A 20,681-nucleotide genomic window follows, 5' to 3' on the forward strand; every position below is an offset into this window, starting at 1 on the left:
TGTAGAAATAGGACAGTCAATGAACAGTATGTAGAGGTGGGACATCCTGTAGAGGCAGGACAGTCAGTGAGCAGTATATTGTGACAGGGCAGTCGGTGATCAATAAGTAGTGGTAGGGCAGAGAACGATATGTAGCAGTATAGCAGTTAGTAAGTTGTATGTAATGGAAGGGCAGTCAGTGAATAGTATGTAATGGTAGGGCAGTCAGTGAACAGTATACAGTGGTAGAGCAGAGAGCAGCATGTAGTGGTAGGTCAGTTAACAGTATGTAGTGGTGTCGCAGTCAGTGAGCAGGATTTAGTGTTAGGACAGTCAAAGAGCAGTATGTAGTGGTAGGGAAGTTAGTGTTAAGTATGCAAAAGTTGTGTGCTTAAGGTATGTTGGAGCATAAAAATGCGCCAGCTCTGCCTACACATACGCAGTGGACTGCAACACATGTTCACACATGCACAATGGATTGTAACACCATGCCCATGCTCCACAGTCACTGTTCCCATCCAGCATGGTCCCCCAGCATCACCCTATCCCCTTGTGATGGATGCGCTACCCGAAGCTCAATAGACAGGGATTCCCTGATAAGGCTGATTTAGACACCCAGATACAGGGACCCCAACAAATGGGAGCCACCTCTGGGGTCTGCTGTGGATTTATCACAGCTACTAGGTAGAATAATTCTTATCACGATTCATCTTGGAGTAAGGAGGACAGATAATAAACACTGCAGGTAACTCAAAATGGAACTTATTAATGATCTGTCTAATAGACTGCTCGAGGGGATGGCATGTGCTTACTCATATGCTGGCATGGAGTCCTCAGGAAAGGTTTTTTACATATTTTTATTTATTAAAAATTATTGCAGTTTTATCTGACAATTACAGGATTAAAGAGAGGTACTGCCATCTTTAGGCTGCAATGTCATCTGCAGGAAAAGAATGTTTTTGCACAAACCTCCAGCTACAGTACCTGGATCACCATGATTGGCCGTCATGGTGATCACATTATTGGTTACCGTACTGAATGGTTCCTGATCATTAGTTCTGCTCAGAGCTGTCAAAGATAGCACAGTTGTGAGAGCTAACAGCACTATTTGTGTGCGCTCCCAACTGTCAATTAACTGCTTCAATGTCGGGCACTTTTACCCCCTTCCTGCCCAGGCAAATGTTTAGCTTTCAGCGCTGTTGCACTTTGAATGACAATTGCGCGGTCATGCAACACTGTATGCATATGAAAATTTGTATCATTTCTTTCACACAAATAGAGCTTTCTTTTAGTGGCATGTGATCACCACTGGGTTATTTATTTTTTGCTAAATAAACAAAAAAAGAGACCAAAACAAGTTTTTCTTTGTTTCTGTTATAACATTTTGCAAATAAATTACTGTTCCTAACTTTTGGCCAAAATGTATTCTGCTACATTTATTTGGTGAAAATAACCCAAATCAGTGTATATTATTTAGTCTGTAGGAAAGTTATAGAGTCCACAAACTATAGTATATCTCTGAAAATCGATCAGTCCTGAGGACTTCATGAGGACTAAAAATGTTAGGACAGTACAGATACCCCCTAAATTACGTCTTTTTGGAAAGTAGACAGTCCAAGGTATTTAGTAAGAGGCATGGTGAGTTTTAAACAAAAAAATCAATTCATTCAGTTTGTTTTGTTCTGATTAGCTGTGATTGGCCACAGCTAATCACATGGTACAGATGGGCTATGATTGGCCCTGTCCGTAGCATGTGATCACTGCGACCAATCACAGCTAACAACACAATTGTAACAATTAATGGCATGATCTGAAGCCATTCATTGTTTACAATTGCCATGTGATCTGCTGTGATTCGTGACAGTGATCCCATGCTATCAGCAGCGGGCTGGTACACTGATCAGTCATTGGCTGTGTCTGGTGGATGCATCTGGGGACCGATCACGCCGCAGCACGGCCGCACGCGAGGGTTGTTCTAGGAGGATGTCATAGGACGTCCACCCAGCACGACAAAAATCCTGGCGGGCAGTCTTTAAGAAACATAGATTAACATTCCTTCTGTCTGGGGACCCTTGCTTGGGTACCTTTCTCTACAGATTGTGAATGTCTATCAGTTAGAAAAGTAAGACAATTTAAATGAAGGCATGACATTGCTAGATTTCAAAGACACATCCATCACCACTAAATAAAACATTTTCTGACATTTTGAAGGTATTTTGATAGCTTATCAAGGGGTGAGTCTCTGCCAGTGAAGGAACGAGTTGAAATGCCAGTAGCAAATACAAAGACTACAACAGGATTAACTCCAGGACTTCTGAAAGTGTTGCATAAACAAGTAAGTAAATGTTTTTTTATGATCAAATGTAAAGAGGATTACTATGAACAAAAATACAAAGTTTATAAGACTGAAAAAAAGACACAGGTCCATCCAGTTCAACGTGTGTGTATGTGTGTATGTGTGTGCCCGAGCACCCACGTGTGTGTGTGTGTGTGTGTGTGTGTGCGATTTTTATTCTGTAACAATTCCCATAACCCTGTATATTTTGCTTCCCGAGGAAGACATCTGACAGTTTTTTTAAGTTTACACTCTCAGCAGGTACTATTTCCTGGGGGAAGGAGTTCCACATTTGTTTACTGCTCTAACAGTAAAAAATCCTTTTCCACAATCTGAGGTTACACCTGCTTTCTGCTAACGTCAAATCATGGCCATGTGTAATAAAACCACCTGTCTCGATATGTCAAATTTCATGTGTGATGTTACTCTATAATCCTAATATTTAGGCGTGTTTATAACTGAAAGAAATAGTAGTTGGTTATAATGTTGGAGGTTTACACAGTGCAAACCTAATTTAAATACAGACCAGCTGCAGAATGCCTGAGACAGTCATTCTCTGCTTATCTTTATGGTTATAAAAAGTGAATAAGGATCATTATATCAGACTTTATTTCACTGATATCTCAGCCTAGTTCAGACCTTAACCTTGTGTTTCCTTAGCGCCTTGCAGCCTTGAAATCTGCTGGGTCACCTCACAGGTTGTACTAGAAAAAAAACAATATTTCAAGGAGTTTTATAATTAAACCCCTTTGTAACAAGGTGTTATTGATGCCTAAATGCCCATGCCAAATTATAAGCATCAGTATATGTCAGTTAATAACTGTATGACTAATTTGCACATACCTAAATCATTATTGTATTTTTTTAGGGACACTATAGGGGGGATTTACTAAAACTGGAGCAACAGAATCTGGTGCAGCTGTGCATAGTAACCAATCAGCTTCTGACTTCAGCTTGTTCAATTAAGCTTTGACAATAAAACCTAGTAGCTCATTGGGTACTATTGCACAGCTGCACCAGTATCAGGGCTGGGCTTCTGCTACTTAATGAGCAACTCTTTTCTTTCAATGCTCAGAAGCTGCCAAGCTGTCGGTTAATTACCAACCACTTGTTGTCTCCACAGTGACTCACCTGAATACCATTACCTGCCTTAGTATTCCAGACTACGACCCGCCCTTTTTGCTATTTTAGCAGCTTATCTCACTTCCTCCTTGCCCTTGCATGGTCTGTGTTCTCCAGTGTGTTCCTGCCTGTGTTCCTGTGTACAACTCGGTCTGACTGACTACTCTTCCAGTTCCTGTTCCTGATTTTTGGCTCCAGACTGGACTGGATGGACTTTTGTCTTTTGTCAGCCAGACTAACTATGTAACTATGACTACGCTGATTTCTGGTTTCCTGACCCTGGTTCGTCTGATTACCCACTCTGGCATCCAAACCCTGGCTTCTGTTTTGACTACGTTCCTGAACTGTGTTATTTTTGCTATTTCATTAAAAGTGTGATTTTAACTGCACTCTCTGTTTCTGCCTGGTTCATGGTTCCTGACAACCAGATTCTGTGGACTCCAGTTTTAGTAAATTCTCAAAAGTGTATATGTTTATTTGGTACATTATTTTATTTTTAAAAATACCCTGCGTTGTTTTTATTTCAAGCAAAAAAAATACCAAATATGTAGAATTGTTTAAACATTTTTTTTTCTATTTATTAATTCATGTATTATTTTTTTTAAATACTGCAACTGTATATTTTAAAATACCCTGCGTTGTTTTGATTTCAGGCAAAAAAAATTGACAAATATGTAGAATAAAAAAAAAATTCTATAGTAATTCATGTATTATTTTTTAATAATGCAACTGTATAACTGCTGACAGTTCTACCATTACCCTTTGGCTGCCACTGATGTAAGCCTTACGTTGGCTGTATTCCCTTCTGCTATGAACTCATGGAACACAAACACACACCATACACATGTGCACTACACACATTGTAGTAATGTACATTTAGTGTGTTGATGCACTTTCCTTTCTCCCATGATTCTCACTCCAAGCCAAGCCTATGTAAGGCGCTCAGTTGAAGTGCAAACCTCAAAGCACAAAGTTTTTTTCAACACTTTCCAAAATGGGAGAATATCTGTTGGCCTTTGCAGACACTTGGTCACAAAGCTTCTCAGATGCTTGGGTAAGAGATATTGTGCCCAGGGGTCACAAGCTAGAGTTCTGCTGTCTGCTTCCTCCTTCATGGTATTCAACTTACCCATTTCTCCATAAAGGCTAGCTGACCACCATTCTGCTCTTGCAGGACTTTTGAACCAAGGAGTTATTGCAAGTATGCTAATGCAGGAAAAGCTCCAAGGGTTTTAACAAATCCAAAAGAAAACATTTGATATGAAGACATTAAGGGGTTTATTTACTAAAGCTGGAGAGAGCAAAATCAGGCTCACTTCTACATAGAAACCAATCAGCTTCTGTTTATTTAAGCTTTGGCAATAAAACTTGGATGTTGATTGGTTTCTATGCAGAAGTGAGTCTGATTTTGCACTCTCCAGCTTTAGTAAATAAACCCCTAAATGTCTTCACTTGAGTCCAAAAGTCCCACATGGAATTCACCAAATCTGTCTCCCTCTACCATAGAGACTTTCTGACCTCAGTGGACATCATGGCTGCATACTTTCATTTCCCCATCTTTCTAGTGCAGCAATGTTACCTAGGTTTTGCTGTGGGCACAAGACATTTACCAGTTTTTTGCCATGCTATTTGGCTTATCATCCACCTCTCTACTAATCTCTAGGGTTTTGGCCCCTGTGCTAGCCTTACTATGCTTCCATTGTATTCCTATTGTGAGATACCTAGACACCCTCCTACCGAGGAAGCAGTCAGCTCAAACTATGGAAGCAAATGTGATGTGGACAAGTTCAGACACTAGAAAGGTTTGGTTGGATTATGATCCTTTAGAAATCAGCTCAGGAACTAACACATTGTTTGGAGTAACTTGGTCTAGTCCTAAATACGGCCCAAGCCAAAGATTTTCTTCCCCAAGAAAAACTTCTGGTTCTTCACTCCCAGACTCAGACTGTCTAAATGCGATTCTGCATGAGAGTTCTGAGCTTGAAGGTTGCCTCCTTCTAGGCAGTCACATTTTCTCACTCTAGACCCCGACAACACAATATCCTGTCATGCTACAAATCAGTTCAACCTATTCATTTACACCAAAGACCAGGATAACTATGGCCTGGTGGCTCTGAAATCCAGCTCTAGTGATGGGAAAATCCTTCCTCCCACTGTTCTGGAAAATCAGCAGTCAGATGCTAGCTTGAACGACACAGGAGGAGCCCTAGACACCTTGATGGTGCAAGAGACTTTGTGTCCAGTGGAATCTCATTTTACAATCAACATTTTGGTGATATGAGCAATTTGGTTATCCCTATAATGCTGGATACCTTACTTGGATGGTCATCTGCTCAGGATCCCGGCAAACAATGCCATGACGGTGGTGTGCATCAGTCACAAAGGAGGAACCAGAAGTATGACTGTAGCAAGAGAGGTAGAAAGAATTCTAGCCTGAGCAGCACTAAACATTCTAACACTGTCCACCATTTCAGGTCTAGACAATTGGCAGGTAAAATACCTGGACCAAGTGTTTCAGGACCTGTGTCACAGGTGGGGGATGCTGGATTTTGACCTCCCAACCTCCAGATGCAAAAGCAAACTATGCAGAATTGTCTCCAGATGCAGAGAGGTAGTAGCAGTAGATGCTTTGGTGACATCACAGGATTAGTACCTCCTGATATATGCCATTTCACCTCATCTACTTCACAGGATTGAGAAAAAGAGGGTATTCCGGTGATCCAAATAGCACAAAAGGCACAGGCAGATGTAGTTGTCATGGTCAAGGTTCAGGCTTGGAGCCTAAGAACTATAGCAGTAGAAAAACTCCCACTGGCCAGCAGGATAAGTATACAATCAAGTCAACCTGGTGGATGATGCAGGGCTCACCTGGAGTGGGGGGTCTAATCACTATACGGTATTCACCAGAGCTCCTAATGGTGGAGATGGGATTCGCTGTGTGTTAGTACCAGACCGTGGTCTGCAGGATCACCCCACCAGAAGGTGAGCAAGCTGGGGTCCTGTAGCAGATATAGCAGGTAGGGATCAAAGGTTGGTAACAAGTTGTTCCAGGTTGGGATCAAGTGGAAGCGTTGTCAAAGAACAAGCCAAAGGTCAGTAACAAGAAGTAGCTAGGATATGGATGGAAGCAAGAGTGACAGGAGCGAGATTTTGGCTGGAGAGCACCCAATAACCTGGCAAACAGGAAGTGCAAAGGCATGTCTTAAAGAGGAAGTTCATGGGAGGAACAAAGAGTTCAAGGTTCACCAGAAACAAGGTTCAAGACAAGATTGTCCAAGGAGCTGTCCATTATCTCAGATAGCTCAGCAGGAAGAAATATTGCAAGACGTAGCAGAGGTTGTAGGTTTAGATCTGGATCCTGACAGTGGTACTCCGACCTGATCAGACTTTTGGCAGACACTTTGTGAGCTTTTACAGATCAACCACATCTCTCTCAAGGTCCACTTTACCACCCTGCTTCACAGTTGCTAGCTTTAAAGGTCTCTCTGATGCCGTATTTCCCACACCTTTAAAAGCTAGGAAATCTATATCTCATAAAGTCTACTATCACACATGGAAAGCTTACTTTTCTTTAGTGTAAGAAATAAATGTTTAACCCCAGAAAATGCTCTGTGGGAAGGATCCTGACCTTCTGCAATCTATTTTAGATCAAGATTTGGCCTTGTATACAATCAAGGGACAAATCATGTCCTTCGTAATTATATTTTTATTTTAAAGACCACTAGCCTACCTTTCTTTGGTTGAGATTTTGTGTAGGGCATCTCATGTGGTGCCACCTCTACAACCTTCTGTGGCTATGTGGCTTATAATATTGGTTCTATCAGCTCTTTAAAGACCAACTTTTGAACCATTAGAAATATTCCCCTTTCCACTCTTACAATGTTGCATTCCTTGTGTCCATCACCTTTTCAAGACATGTGACTGTTGGCTTTTTCCTGTAAAGAACATATTTGGTCACAAGAATAAGGTAGTATTGAGACTTAGAGCCTCTTTCCTTTTTAAGGTGGTTTCAGCCCTTCATCTCATCCAGGAGATCGTTTTTCCATCTCTTTGTCTGATTCTAATACATCAGAAGGAGTTTTTCCTTTGCTACCTGGAGGTGGTTTGTGCTGTACAGATTTACTTCTCAGCCACTGCTTCCATTAGAAAGACTAACTCCTATTTTACCATTCCTGATGGCCTTCGGAAAGGAGAACCAGCTTCTAATTCCACCTTTTCTTGGTGGCTCAGTTAGAATTATTTATGGTCTTAAGAACAAGGTTCCACCCTTTCCTGTGAAGGCTCGCTCTACTAGAATGGTGAGTGCTTCATTGGCCTTTAATCATCAGGCAACTGTTTCCCAAATTTGCAAGGCTGCCACATGCTTTTCTGTTCATACTTTTTCTAAGTTTTAGCAGGTGAATGTTTAGGCCTCATCTGATGCCAGCTTTGAGTGTAAGGTCCTTCAGGCAGCTTTTAGAGCAAGCCCCCAGCTTTATTCTATTCATTTGAAGGCCTGTTGGAGTTTTGTTTACTGCTAAACTGGATACATGAATGGGTCCAGAGAATAGTGATAAATGACTCTTTTGCTGAATTAACTAAATTTTTTTTTGTTAATGAAATAGAGGTTGGAATGAAGAGCTTGAATTCAATGTTTGCTGATGATACCAAATTATCGTGGGAAATAACTTTGGCACAGAATAAAGCATCATTACAGGAAGTCCTTGACAAAATAGGGGGTTGGGCGGCTATATGGCAGATGAGGTTCAATATTGAGAAATGTAAAGTTATGCACTTGGGTGCCAAAAATATTACAATGTACAGATATATCAACAATGAATTAAGTATTTGTAATAAACTGTTTACTCTAAGGTCTCTGAAGTGGACACGCAGCTATGATTTGAGGTTAGAAGAAAATGATTTTACCTTAGATTGGAGCAGGTTCTTTACAGTTGGAGCAGTAAAAATGTGTAACTCCCACTTTCAGGAAGTGATGCTAGCTGGGAATGTCAACAACTTCAAAAAACTTTTAAGGGTTGTTCACACCATGGTGCAGAGATGTCAGTTTTTCTGCACGAGTTCTGCAAGGGCACAACAAAATCAATAGTTCTCTATGTGCCCTGTGCACACCACCACACTAGTATCACTTGCAGAATTTTTCTGCGCTGGAATCTCTAACATAAAAGTCATTGAAGTGCGCATGAAAACTGATGTCTCTGCAAGTGAAATCTGCATGTCAGTTTCCATCAGTTTTTCCTGCACATATGGTGTGAAGGAGGCCTTAGATGTCTTCCTCAGGAAGCAGATTATACAGGACTAAGAGAATTGTTAGAGAGTTGGGGGGAGTTGGGGGGAGGGTAATACCTGTCTGGTCAACTGCTTTTTTGTTTGCCAGTCTTCAGATGCTCCTGTAGGTGACAATATAACCTACTTATCTCAGATTAACAGTGTGTACATTAGTGAACTTTGCAGAAAGTACAAAATCTTGTTATTTTATGGTGGATTGGGAAGAACAGGCAAGGGTTACAACCTTTGTCAGATTTTTTATTTATTGTTTGTGCATGTATTAGGGGGATGCTCCCTCAGCTTCTTGTCAGGACCATATGTAAAGCGAAATCTCACTAACGGGGACACAAACAAAAACTGTTGGGATTTGAACTTAGTTTTGTCAACCTTTCAGTAGCTACTAAACATTCAGGAAAGCCCACTGTCGGCTCTCTCACACAAGTTTGCCTTTCGTGTAGCCATTACTTGGCTGCATAAATCCCAGAATTGGCAACTCTAGCCTGTAAGCCTTCATTCCTTATCCTACAAAAAGATAAAGTGGTTTGCATCAGAGAATTTCATTCTGCCTGTTGTGATGCCGTAATATCAACTTTAAGAGATGGTTTTATGCATTGAGAGACACAGCTGGCTCTAGTACTTCCTAAAGGGATTGTGTTTCATGTTATGTTGCTTTGGTAAGGGTTATTAGATTGTACTTTACCAAATTCAGAAGGTTACCCAAAGAGTATGGTGCCATCAGTGGTGCCACCATTTCTTAATTGTTTTTTAAAATTATTTATCAGGTGAAGTGCAGAGCAGCACCCTTTCTAGTCACTGTTCATTTCAACAGAGCAGTTACTGTATCTTAGGCCTTTTGAAATCAAACCTTAGTGTTTCAGGTGTTCAAGGGGCTCCCTTGGTCATTAGTACGTGCTTTTAAAAGTAGTAGTAGATGCTAGTTTAGGCTGTAAAGTTTTGCAAGCGTACTGCTAACAAAAGTCCCACACATTCCACGAATACAGTTTTGTATTCAGAGAAAATAGAGCTGGAGATAGTAACCTAAAATTCTTTTCTTTGTGTCCATTAACCACTTGCCCTCCAGAGGATTTACCCCTCTCCCACCAGGCCTTTTTTTACTATTTCAGCTGGTAATTGCACGGTCATGCAGTGCTGTACCCAAACAAAATTGATGTCCTTTTTTTCACACAAATAGAGCTTTCTTTCGGTGGTATTTTACCACCTGTGCACTTTTATTTTTTGCGCTCTAAACAAAAAAAGACTGAAAATTAAAAAAAAAAAACAATAGTTGTATATTAAGTGGTTTGTGTGAAAGTTATAGCGTCTACAAATGGTAGTATAGATATTGGAATTTATACCATTTTTTGCTATACAGCACTGTGCTAGTTTAACTGACAATTGCGCGGTCATGCAATACTGTACATAAATAAAATTTATGTCCTTTTATTCACACAAATAGAGCTTTCTTTAGGTGGTATTTGATCACCTCTTGGTTGTTTTTTTTTTGTGCACTATAAACAAAAAAAGACTGAACATTTTGAAAAAAAAAAACAATATTTTCTCACGTCTTTGGTAAAAAAAATCCCAATAGCTGCATATGAATTGGTTTGTGTGAAAGTTATAGCATCTACAAACTATGGTATAGATACTGGAATTTACACAGCTTTTACTTTCTGACTGCCCATCACATTTCTTGAGGTGCTAAAATACCAGGACAGTACAAACAAACCCAAATGACCCCTTTTCGGAAAGTAGACACCCTAAGCTATCTGCTGAGAGTCATGTTGAGTCCATGGAAGATTTTTTTTTCCCCCACAATGGTTAATAATAAAACAGTAAAATGGAACAGTAGAACAGTAACTCGACAACAATAAAAAAAACTACAACTATCTATGGTTTTTAAAATGTTTTAATTTTATTTTGTACTTTTACTTTTTATTTTTATGGGTTTTATTACTTTTTTTACTTGAACCAGATTGTAGGGTCTCTCAAAATGCGATAGCCAGTTTCCTGACTACCTAGCATCTTTTGAGACCCTGTGCAAATATGTGCCCTGAACTGTGCCGTGCTGTACGCTATACTAATACTCCACTAGTGTGTGGTAGCAACGAAAGCAGTCCTTGAGGCAGAGACCAGGTTGGCCAGGACAGGAGGGACAAAAAAATCTGGAGTCATGCCTAATTCCATGTCTGCTACAGACACAACATCTTTTTTGGGGTGTCTATTGGGTTGGGGTACCAGGAATAGCATTGGGAAAATGCCTCTCATGCAGCCGACTAACTGCATCTAGGTTGGGGGTTTGGGCCATAGCACCTTCTGGATACAAAAGGGCCATGATGATCTCTTCCTGGAATTTCAGGAAGGATCCACTACGTCCAGTTGCTTTGAAAAGCACAAACGCATTACATAGAGACAATTGAAATAAATAAACAGACACTTTTTTGTACCAGCGTCTGGCTTTTCGGAAAACTAAGTACAGCTTCATCATCTGGTCGTTGATGTCCACCCCTCCCATGTTAAGGTTATAGTCACAGAGGAGCTTCTCAACAACACCAGCTACCATGGCAATTTGGATGGTCATGTCTGCGTGAATGGAAGACAGGACGAAAACATCCCGTTTGTCCTTCCACTTCACTGCGAGCAATTAATAATTTCTTAAGCAGACTTTTCCCCCCTTTCCAGGATGGGTATTTACAAGCTGTTGGGGGAAGCCTACTTCTAATGGTGGGCACACCATTAGAAGATAGTCCCAAACTATCTTGCCACTGCTCCCCATGTAGTCTGGGCATCCGGGGGGGCTCCATGTGACTATCTTTTCCCTCGTAAATCTGAAATTTATATGTATTGCCTGTTGCCCTCTCACAGGTCTTATACATCTTGACTACATATCTGGCATGCTTTCTGGGGAGAAATTGTTTGAATGGAAGGCGGCCAGAAAACTAATGAGGGATTAATCAACACAGATGTTTTGTTGGGTAGTATACACATCTGCAAATTTTTGGTTGTGATTTATGAGGGGCTGAATTTTGTGGAACCGGTCAAATTCAGAGTCGACAGAGTGTATTGTTGTTGAAATGCTTTATGCATTTTGTTTTATACGCATTATATTCTCATATCTATGCCTGGCCATGGCAGCAGAGAACACGGGCATATGATGAATCAGGTCTGTGGACCAATACAACCACAATTTAATTTTTTTTAGTAATGCCTATGTTGAGGGTTAGGCCCAAAAAAACTTTAAATTCTGAAACTGTAATGGGTTTCCCTGCAAATGGTCTGGCAAGGTTTGAATTTGGGTTGGCGGCGAAAAACTGTTGTGCATATAAATTGCTTTGATCCACAATCAATGCATACAGATCTTCCGTGAAAAACAGCTCCAAAAAATCAAGGGGAGTAGTTAAACTTGCTGTTTCCACCTGAATTCCGGGTTGGGCAATGAATGGGGGGGGGGGGGAAGTACGGGTGCTGCAGAATTTGTGGGCTGCCAATTGGGATTTGCAAGCACATCCGGAAGGACACTATGGGCTCTACGAGCCTGTGTGCGAATTCTTGGTGGCTGCATAAAAAATGTGTGCAAATGCATATTCAAAAAATCATCCGGAATACTGAAATTGTGATGCAAGCAAAATCTTACACCACCACAGTGCTTTCATGCACACTTCAAAAAAAAAATACTGCATGCTGCATTTTTTCGCACTGAAATGCCCCAAAAACATATAAATGCATGCAAATGCATAAAAACGCACACTGCGAACATGCACAAATGCACCGCAAACACACATGAACACGTGCAGACATATGTAAATGCAACTTAGTAAAGAAATAAATTGAAATAAGTGAAAAAAGTCCAAAACGTACTGAAAACACATTGCAGACGCACTGAAAATGTACGCAAGTGTGCATGCAGAAACACACAGTGAAACGCAGAGTTTATGGTGTAAATGAGCCCTAATGCAGGCCATAGACGGGTTGAGAACAGGCCATTTAAAAAAAAAAATGAAAAATCGGTCTTTCAATAGGCCGACGTTACCACCAACGATAAAAAAAAATTGGCCGATTTTCGTCCCATCTATGGCCGGTATTTAATTACTTCTGTCCCTTGCAGAGAACTCCGCTATTATATTTGACATATTTGCTATTGCAACAATGTATCTATTTGTATTCATTTCAGATACAGATGTTTTTATTCGGATACAAATAGATACAGTACATTGTTGCAACCGCAAGACTTTTTCATGTCAAATATAATAGCGGACTGGAATTCTTCTTTTTCTTCTTCTTCTTCTTTTTCTTCTTCTTCAGCCGATTTTTTTCCAACTTTACCAATAAAAAAAAATGTGCCAAAACCCCGAAAAACAGCCAATTAACTCGGCCGATTTTCGACCCGTCTATGGCCTGCATAAGAGACAGCTCTCCCCTCTGGTTTTTATTACACTGTTGCCTATGTTGGGAGTATATTGCTCTTTGTACTGCTTGCTACTGACTGAGCTCTCTAGCAGAAGTGAGGTCTAGCCATAGGGTGGTATGGCCCCTGGATTGCTTTATTAGTGCACCCAGCTTCCTTCTCCTGAGAGTGACAGCATAAACCTACAAATCCAATTACTTGTATCTCACACTTGTCTTCCTCTGGATCAATTGTGGGTATAGAATTAATTTTGTATTGGTGGAACTGGAAGGTCTTTTGTCTTTTATCAGCCAGACTAACTATGTAACTATGTAACAATGAATAAAAATAAAATACATTTGTGGTTAGTAAAAAAGTTCTATTTTTTTTCATTAGTAATAGAGTGGAAAGGGGATAGAACTTCTGTCAGGTTTTTATTGTTCAACAGAGGTAAAAAATAAAAACAAGCATCTGCTTTGTAATTGATTGGTAAACCTCTGCAAAATGACAAAACCACCCAACCCTCTAGGTCCCTCACTTTGACTGTCTGCTGTCTGCAGTTGGGTTGTTTGCTGCACCTGCATCCACCGCTCCTAGATGGCCCCATGTGCAAGCGGCCTTTAGAGAAATAATTATATATTTTTCATATCCTTCCCTGGTCAGATACATATATTGCAAGATTATAAATCATACTTACTGCTGTTTTACTGAAACACAGATCACACTCATTCCTGCAGCCCCTTTCCACTTTCTGAGTGCTGAAATGGGATGGTCTTTCTTCTGTAGTTACGTGATCAACCCCAGTGTTGTAATAAAAGAAATATTAGTGGAACAACCATATGAGCTGGAAATGACAATTCTAAGGAACCTCTTTACACTAGCAGTGTACAGAACTGACACAAAAAGTACAAAATACTTGTGTAGCAATTATATACCTTAAACTATTTTTAAATGAAAATGGGATTGCCCTTTAAAAGGAAGAAGTCCATGTTAACACTGATGGTATATCTGGTGAAGTCAGGTAAAATACATTTCTCCACATTCTATTTTTTTTTTGTTCAGCTGTCCTTGAAGATAATTGTAAATGAAGATGAACTGGAACAAAAGTGGAAAGATCTTTGCTTACCCCAAGCTCAACTGCAAAGTATTTTGGAACTGGATAATTTTGGGAGAGAAGTGGAATGGCTAAAGTTTTTGGCTCTTGCCTGTAGCACTCTCGGTGGGGTAAGTTGTCTTCAAGCTCCTAGAGAATTAAAGTGATTCTAAAGACTACTTTTTTAACCTAAAATAAAAAAGGAGGTTTATACATTCCTGCTTTGTGCACTAGTATTACATAGAGCAGCCCCTGCCGGCGTTCTCCACTCCACTTGCTATGAGGGCAAACTGTGGGCTCACTCCCGAGACGGTTTGTGTGCGATGATAGACACATACAGCGTGGCTCAGTTCTGCCCCCTGCTCCCAACTCACTGGATTTGATTGACAGCAGCAGGAGCCAATGGCTTCCACCACTATCAATCTGCCCTGTGAGCCCAGGAAGAGAGAGCAGCACTGCTGCAGTCGGGCACAGCACTGGATCAATACAGAATTCAGGTAAGCATTGAGAGGGGGAGCAAACAGCTTTATCTAAGTATTGTGACATATCCTAGAGGAGAGGGAGGTTGTTTGTCCCATAAATTGTATCATAGGTCAAGAAAAGATAGATTCCCAGCTAAAGGAGTCTTGAGGTTAATGCATAATTAGGTTGCTGTGAATATGGGGGGTAAGATCTCTGGATTTGGTCGAGCTCACACATAAGCCAGACATTTCACTGAGTGCAGAGAGTATTGAGAATAAGTTAGGCAAAGTAGTGTGTGGATTAAAATGTCATCAGCAAAATACAGACTTGAGGTGAATGATCACAATTTCTATTCTTTGGAAATTATGATTGTTTATAAAGACCAATACTAAGGACTCTAGGGCTAAGAAAAATAATATTGGTGAGAGAGGTCATTGTTGCCTGGTGCATCTGTGGATTTGATAAACACTAGAAGAGAACCTGCTGTATCTCATGAAGTATTTGAGTTAGAGTAGAGAGCCAAATGCATATGAAGAAGTCCTTGTGAAAGCCACATTTGAGTAGCGCAATGGTGAGGTACAGTTGCAAGATACTTTTGTAACCCTTTCCAGCTTCATGCAAGTCAACAATTCTTGATTGTAGGCCTTCTGTGAGCTCTTTTCTGCGAGGCATGGTTCACATCAGACAGTGCTTCTTGAAACCAGTAAACCCAAAACAGGTGTATGTTTTTTAGGGGAAGGACAGCTGTCAGCAACACATCCAATATCATCACACTGATTGGAGTCAATTAAGCCATGGCAACATCTAATGTTTGTGTAGTATTATGTTCAGCAGACTGTGTTCTTCTATTGTTGTGACTTAGATGACGTTCAGAGCACATTTTATGCCCAATTCATGCAAAACTCCACGTAATCCCAAGGGGTTCACATATTTTTTCTTGCAACTGTAGTTCCAAGAAAGCATATTAACTGCTTTGCATACATTCAGAGATGATAACATAATTTTTAAAGAGCAGGTATATATTATTTCGATAAATGGGATCACCTCTTGTTCCCTGCCTGTCTTCGAGGAATGAAAACCACTTAGTCCCTATGAATGATCTTGCCTAAGAAGGAGTTCAGTCTAGTTTCCAGTCCCTTGACCAAAATACAAATCTGGCAAAAGGGAATTGTCATTTTTTGTTTATAACAGTTTATTGGATGGCAACAAAATTACAGCTAAAGCAAGTAGGCATAAAAGTAACAAAGAAAATTGGCGTACAAGTTTACAATACCAGAATGAGACAGGTACTGATGACAAGTGGACAGATCAGTGTACAACATATCAATTCACAATGCAATTAAGCTCAGAGTAGAATAGTAAAACATTCAAATATTCAGGTCATCCCCAGGTACCGAGACAGGAAACAAAGAGGGGGGGGGGGCAAGAGAGAAAAGAAAAAAAAAAGGGGGGGTGACAAGTGTGGTGTCAGACCCCAGCCCTTCTCACCAAACTCGTGACCGAAGGACTAGCCAATCTAAAACCGCGATGTCACGTGCGTAACAATGCCACACCCAGCTGCACCCTGCACACCGATTTTGCAGCTAATTGGACCACAATCGGCATACCAGCAGCCTGAATGCGATTGTTACTGGGTCAGGTTAATTACGCAATTAACCCTTCACACTGCCACCACCTCCTTTTTATACAGAGAAAGAGGAAACTCAGCAATACACTAGGATGATTGGTTAACCATCAGTATCCCGCTATCTCTACAGACCGGTTATATACAGAGGGTTAAATACTCATAGTAGCGCTCTTCAGCGGCAGGGATTCGTAAGTTACATTCAGGAGCTATAGAAACAGTTCAACACTTTTAGAAAGTAAGATTTATTACCAAAAGGTCGAAAGGGTGCAGTAAAAATATTTACAGAAACAAGATGTAACCAATATATATATATATATATATATATATACAGAGCACAACAGCGCAGCAAACAGATAACAGAAAGAAGTTTAGGCAAATATGTACTTGCCAAATAAATGCCTGGGCTTAAGCAGTTTCAAGTCTGATGAGCTAATAAGGGATTTCTGGTCTCGTACTCAGTTTCGTTGGTACAGGGCGATTCTCCTTTCCTCTCGGTTTGCTAGATCGTAAAATGCAGAATGTCCTCACTTCTCTGACTACACCCAAAACATAACAGCTTCTTTTTCCACACAACATCAACTGGTATCTTCCTATCACGGACAAGCCAATACTTTATTTCGCAAGAGGATTGTTTAAACAGCTACACTGACCGCATTCCTGAGGGAGGGGGCGGAATGAGGGGATACAGAAGACTTCTTAATACAGTGGGAGCCTGTGCCTGGCTCTTGTATGCACGATACTACACCTTCCCCTCCCTCAGGTGATGGCATATGAGTTTAAGAGCAATACCAAAATGTAGAAGTTTGAGGTCAAATGGAGAACCGCACCTCTCCCTGTGGGCATGATTGTGACGGGGTTTCAATGGAGGTGATCCCGTGGCAATTAGAGTAGGGCAATTCAGTAGGCCATAGCGTTATGTCTCTGGCCTTGATCCAGGTTCCCCATATTTTTTGTAATTTTGTGAGGCAGTTACAACCCGGATACGTGAGTTTATATAGAGGCAACACTTGGTTAACCAAAGTACACCACTGTTGCAGTGTGGAGGGAGTATGTATCTTTCATTTAAGAAGAATAGAATAATATAATGCATAAAACAAAAACAATCTTTTGTAATGGGTAGTATTAAATGTATCACAGATGCTTAACCAATTCCATACCGGACACTTTTACCCCCTTCCTGCCCAGGCCATTTTTCAAGTCTCAGCGCTCTCACACTTTGAATGACAATTTTGCGGTCATACAACATTGTACCCAAACTAAAATTTTAGCAATTTCTTCACACAACTCGAGCTTTCTTTTGATGGTATTTAATCACCACTGAGGTTTTATTTTTGCTAAATTAACAAAAAAAGAACAAAAAATAAAAAAAAAACACGTTTTCTTTGTTTCTGTTATAAAAATTTGCAAATAAATAATTGTTCATCATAAATTTAGGCCGAGATGTATTCTGCTACATGTCTTTGGTGAAAATAACCCAAATTAGGATGTATTATTTAGTTTGTAGGAAAGTTATAGAGTTCACAAACTATGGTATAGATCTGAAAATTGATCAATCCTGAAGTACTGACAGCCAATCTAATTTCTTGAGGTCCAAGAATGTCAGAACAGTACAGATATCCCCAAATGACCACTTTTTGCAGAGTAGACAGTCCGACGTACTTCATAAGAGGCATGGCGAGTTTTTTGAAGTTGTATTTTTTTTGTCAGAATTTTTCGGAAAATGAAAAAATGTTTAAAATTATTTTCACTATTTCTTTTTTACATACTGTCACCAGTGCAGTACAGCGTCATCATATAACTGGCATGGCGGTGATCAGGGACACTGACTGGTGAAAGTATGAAAAAAAGAAATTAATTTTTTTTAAATGTTTTTTATTATTTTTGATTTTTTATTACATTTTTTTCTTTTTTTTAAGACTTTTTTTCATATTTCACTATGATCAAAGTATTACAGTGTTACCATAGTAACATTGTACTACTTTGGGGAAGTGATCAGTATTTTTTTTTTTTTTACACAATTTGCTTACAGCAAAGAATTACTTTGCTATAAGCAAACATTTACCTGAATGACATCAATTCATTCAGGGCTTTTTTTTTTGTGCTTAGCTGTGCTTTGGCCACGGCTAATCACATGACACAGCTGGGCTGTGATTGGCCCAGCTTGTGCATGTGATTGCTGTGACCATTCACAGCTAGGCACACTAGTATACAATGGATGGCATGAATGAAGCCATCCATTGTATACAACTGTCATGTGACCTGCTGTGATTGGTCACATGGTACCGGCAACGGGGCTGGTACTCAGATCTGTCATCGGCCGTGTCCGAGGTACACGGCCGGTGACAGATCGCGCCGCTGCACCATATGGCGTCCTCCCGGAATGCTGAGGAATTTTGCCGGCCGCCATCTGGCCATAGGCCGGGCAGGTAAAGGTTAAGAGGATGATTAACGGGTCCAAAGGTACCTCCAATGCATTTAAGGAACTCAGGTCAGAAACCACCTGGCTCCAAAAAGATTGTATAGCAGGGAAAGACCAGACTATGTGTATAAAAGTACCAACATCCCCCTTACATTTAGGATATGTAGGATCTAGCGTAGGGTATATCAAAGAGAGACGTTGGGTGGAATAATATACCCTATGTAGAAATTTAAGTTGATTCCATCTATCCCTTGTAGAGATCGTAAGGGTGATATATTGCTGAACACCCTCTTCCCAATCCGTCAGTTGGGCAAGTCGGGGTTCCACACATCGTAGAGACGAATGACCTTAGAAGTATCTGATTATGCCAGACAAAGATTTGTAGAGGAGAGTGGCTTATCTAGTTGATTGGGAATTATCATGTTTAAAAGGAATCAACCATTTCAATAGCCGATACTTTCACCCCCATTTTGCCAAGGTAAATTTTCAGTTTTCAGGGCTGTCACATGAAAAAATAACAATTTTTCTTTGTTTCTGTTAATAAAATTTGCAAAAAAAAAATAGCCTTTCTTCATAAATGTAGGCCAAAATGTATTCTGCTACATTTCTTTGGTGAAAATAACAATCTATATTATTTAGTTTTTAGGAAAACTATTGTATATATATTTGAAAATCGATCAATCCTGATGTACTGACATCTCATTTCTTGAGGCCTTAAACTGCCAGGACAGTACATATACCCCCCAAATAACCCTTTTTTGAAAAGTAGACGGTCTGCGGTATTTAATTAAGAGTTATAGTGAGTTTTTTGAAGTTATACATTTTTTTATCACATTTTTTTAAATTTGTCTTTTTTCACAATTTATTTTACATACAGCCACCAGAGCAGTACGGTACTGGTGGTGGTGGTGGGGGGGGGGGGGTGAGCAGGGACACTGACAGGTGACAGTATGGATAGAAATTATATTTTTTTTCAATTCTTAAAACTTTTTTCTTGTTTTACATTTTTTGTTTTATTATGGTTTTTTTTTACAATTTTTTATACATACTGTGACCAGAGCAGTGCAGTATTACCATTGCAACACTGTACTACTCTGGGGAAGTGACCAGGATTCTTTTTTTTTTTTTACACTATGATTAATTATAACAGTGATGATCACTCTAATAGGCAATAATGTTTTTGAATGGCATTCATTCATTCATAGCCATTCATTGTGTACTATTGTGATAGCTGTGATTGGCCACAGCTATCACATGTTACAGATGCACTGTGATTTTTTTTTTTCCCCTCTGTACCATGTGGTCACTGTGACCAATCACAGAGATCATTACAACAGTACATAACGAATGGCTATCAATGAAAGCCATTCATAGTTAAGAACTGTCATGTGATCGCTGTGATTGGTACAGCAATCACAAGGCCTGGTATGATGATCTGTCATTTGTAGACACAGCAGGTGACAGATCGTGCTGCAGTGCCGCCCCTAGGAAACATACAAGGCATTTGACTGGGAGGACATCCACCCAGGGAGGAAAAGCTCCCGCTCGTCCATCAGTTGTCTATAGGCTGGGTGATTAAAGATGTGCGTTAAATGCGGCATTAAAATTTAAGCATTTTTTTCTAAAATGGAACTTAGTATCTGGGACATAGTATCTGTCAGGTTTAGGCTTCTTGATTGGCTTCATGGACATAAAGCAGAACTAAACCCATTAGTTTAACTGTTTCCCAAAACAGGTACATTTAAGGCAAGCGATAAATGATAACAGTCACAAGTGCTTGTGCTCTCAACGACTGTGAAGCCATCAAACTGGTGTCATAACTGTTCACATGTGCAGCACCATGGCAACTGCAGTTCTAGCTGAGCTCAGCTAGAGAAGGAGACCACACACTGCGTGTGCACAGAGTTTGAACGCTCAGAGCAGCTTGCTGCTTAGCAAAGCTTGAGCTGGTAGAGTACACTGTACACCAGGGGTGTCCAAACTTTTTTCAAAGAGGGC

At 40.2% G+C, this 20,681-nt stretch overlaps 1 protein-coding gene across 1 annotated transcript in view; it reads left to right on the forward strand.

Moving 5' to 3' along the window:
• The window catches only part of ROPN1L (rhophilin associated tail protein 1 like), a 72,256-nt gene that overhangs the window by 44,734 nt on the left and 6,841 nt on the right, over positions 1–20,681 (forward strand). Inside the window, exons 3-4 of the mRNA XM_089655246.1 lie at positions 2,191–2,314; positions 14,145–14,306. Coding sequence (XP_089511372.1) covers positions 2,191–2,314; positions 14,145–14,306 — 286 coding nt within the window. The remainder of the gene's footprint in view (positions 1–2,190; positions 2,315–14,144; positions 14,307–20,681) is intronic.

The sequence above is a fragment of the Staurois parvus genome, unplaced genomic scaffold, assembly GCF_062004578.1.
Source record: "Staurois parvus isolate SC_StPar_1 unplaced genomic scaffold, SC_StPar_1.0 ptg000829l, whole genome shotgun sequence".
In the NCBI taxonomy this organism is placed as follows: Eukaryota; Metazoa; Chordata; class Amphibia; order Anura; family Ranidae; genus Staurois; species Staurois parvus.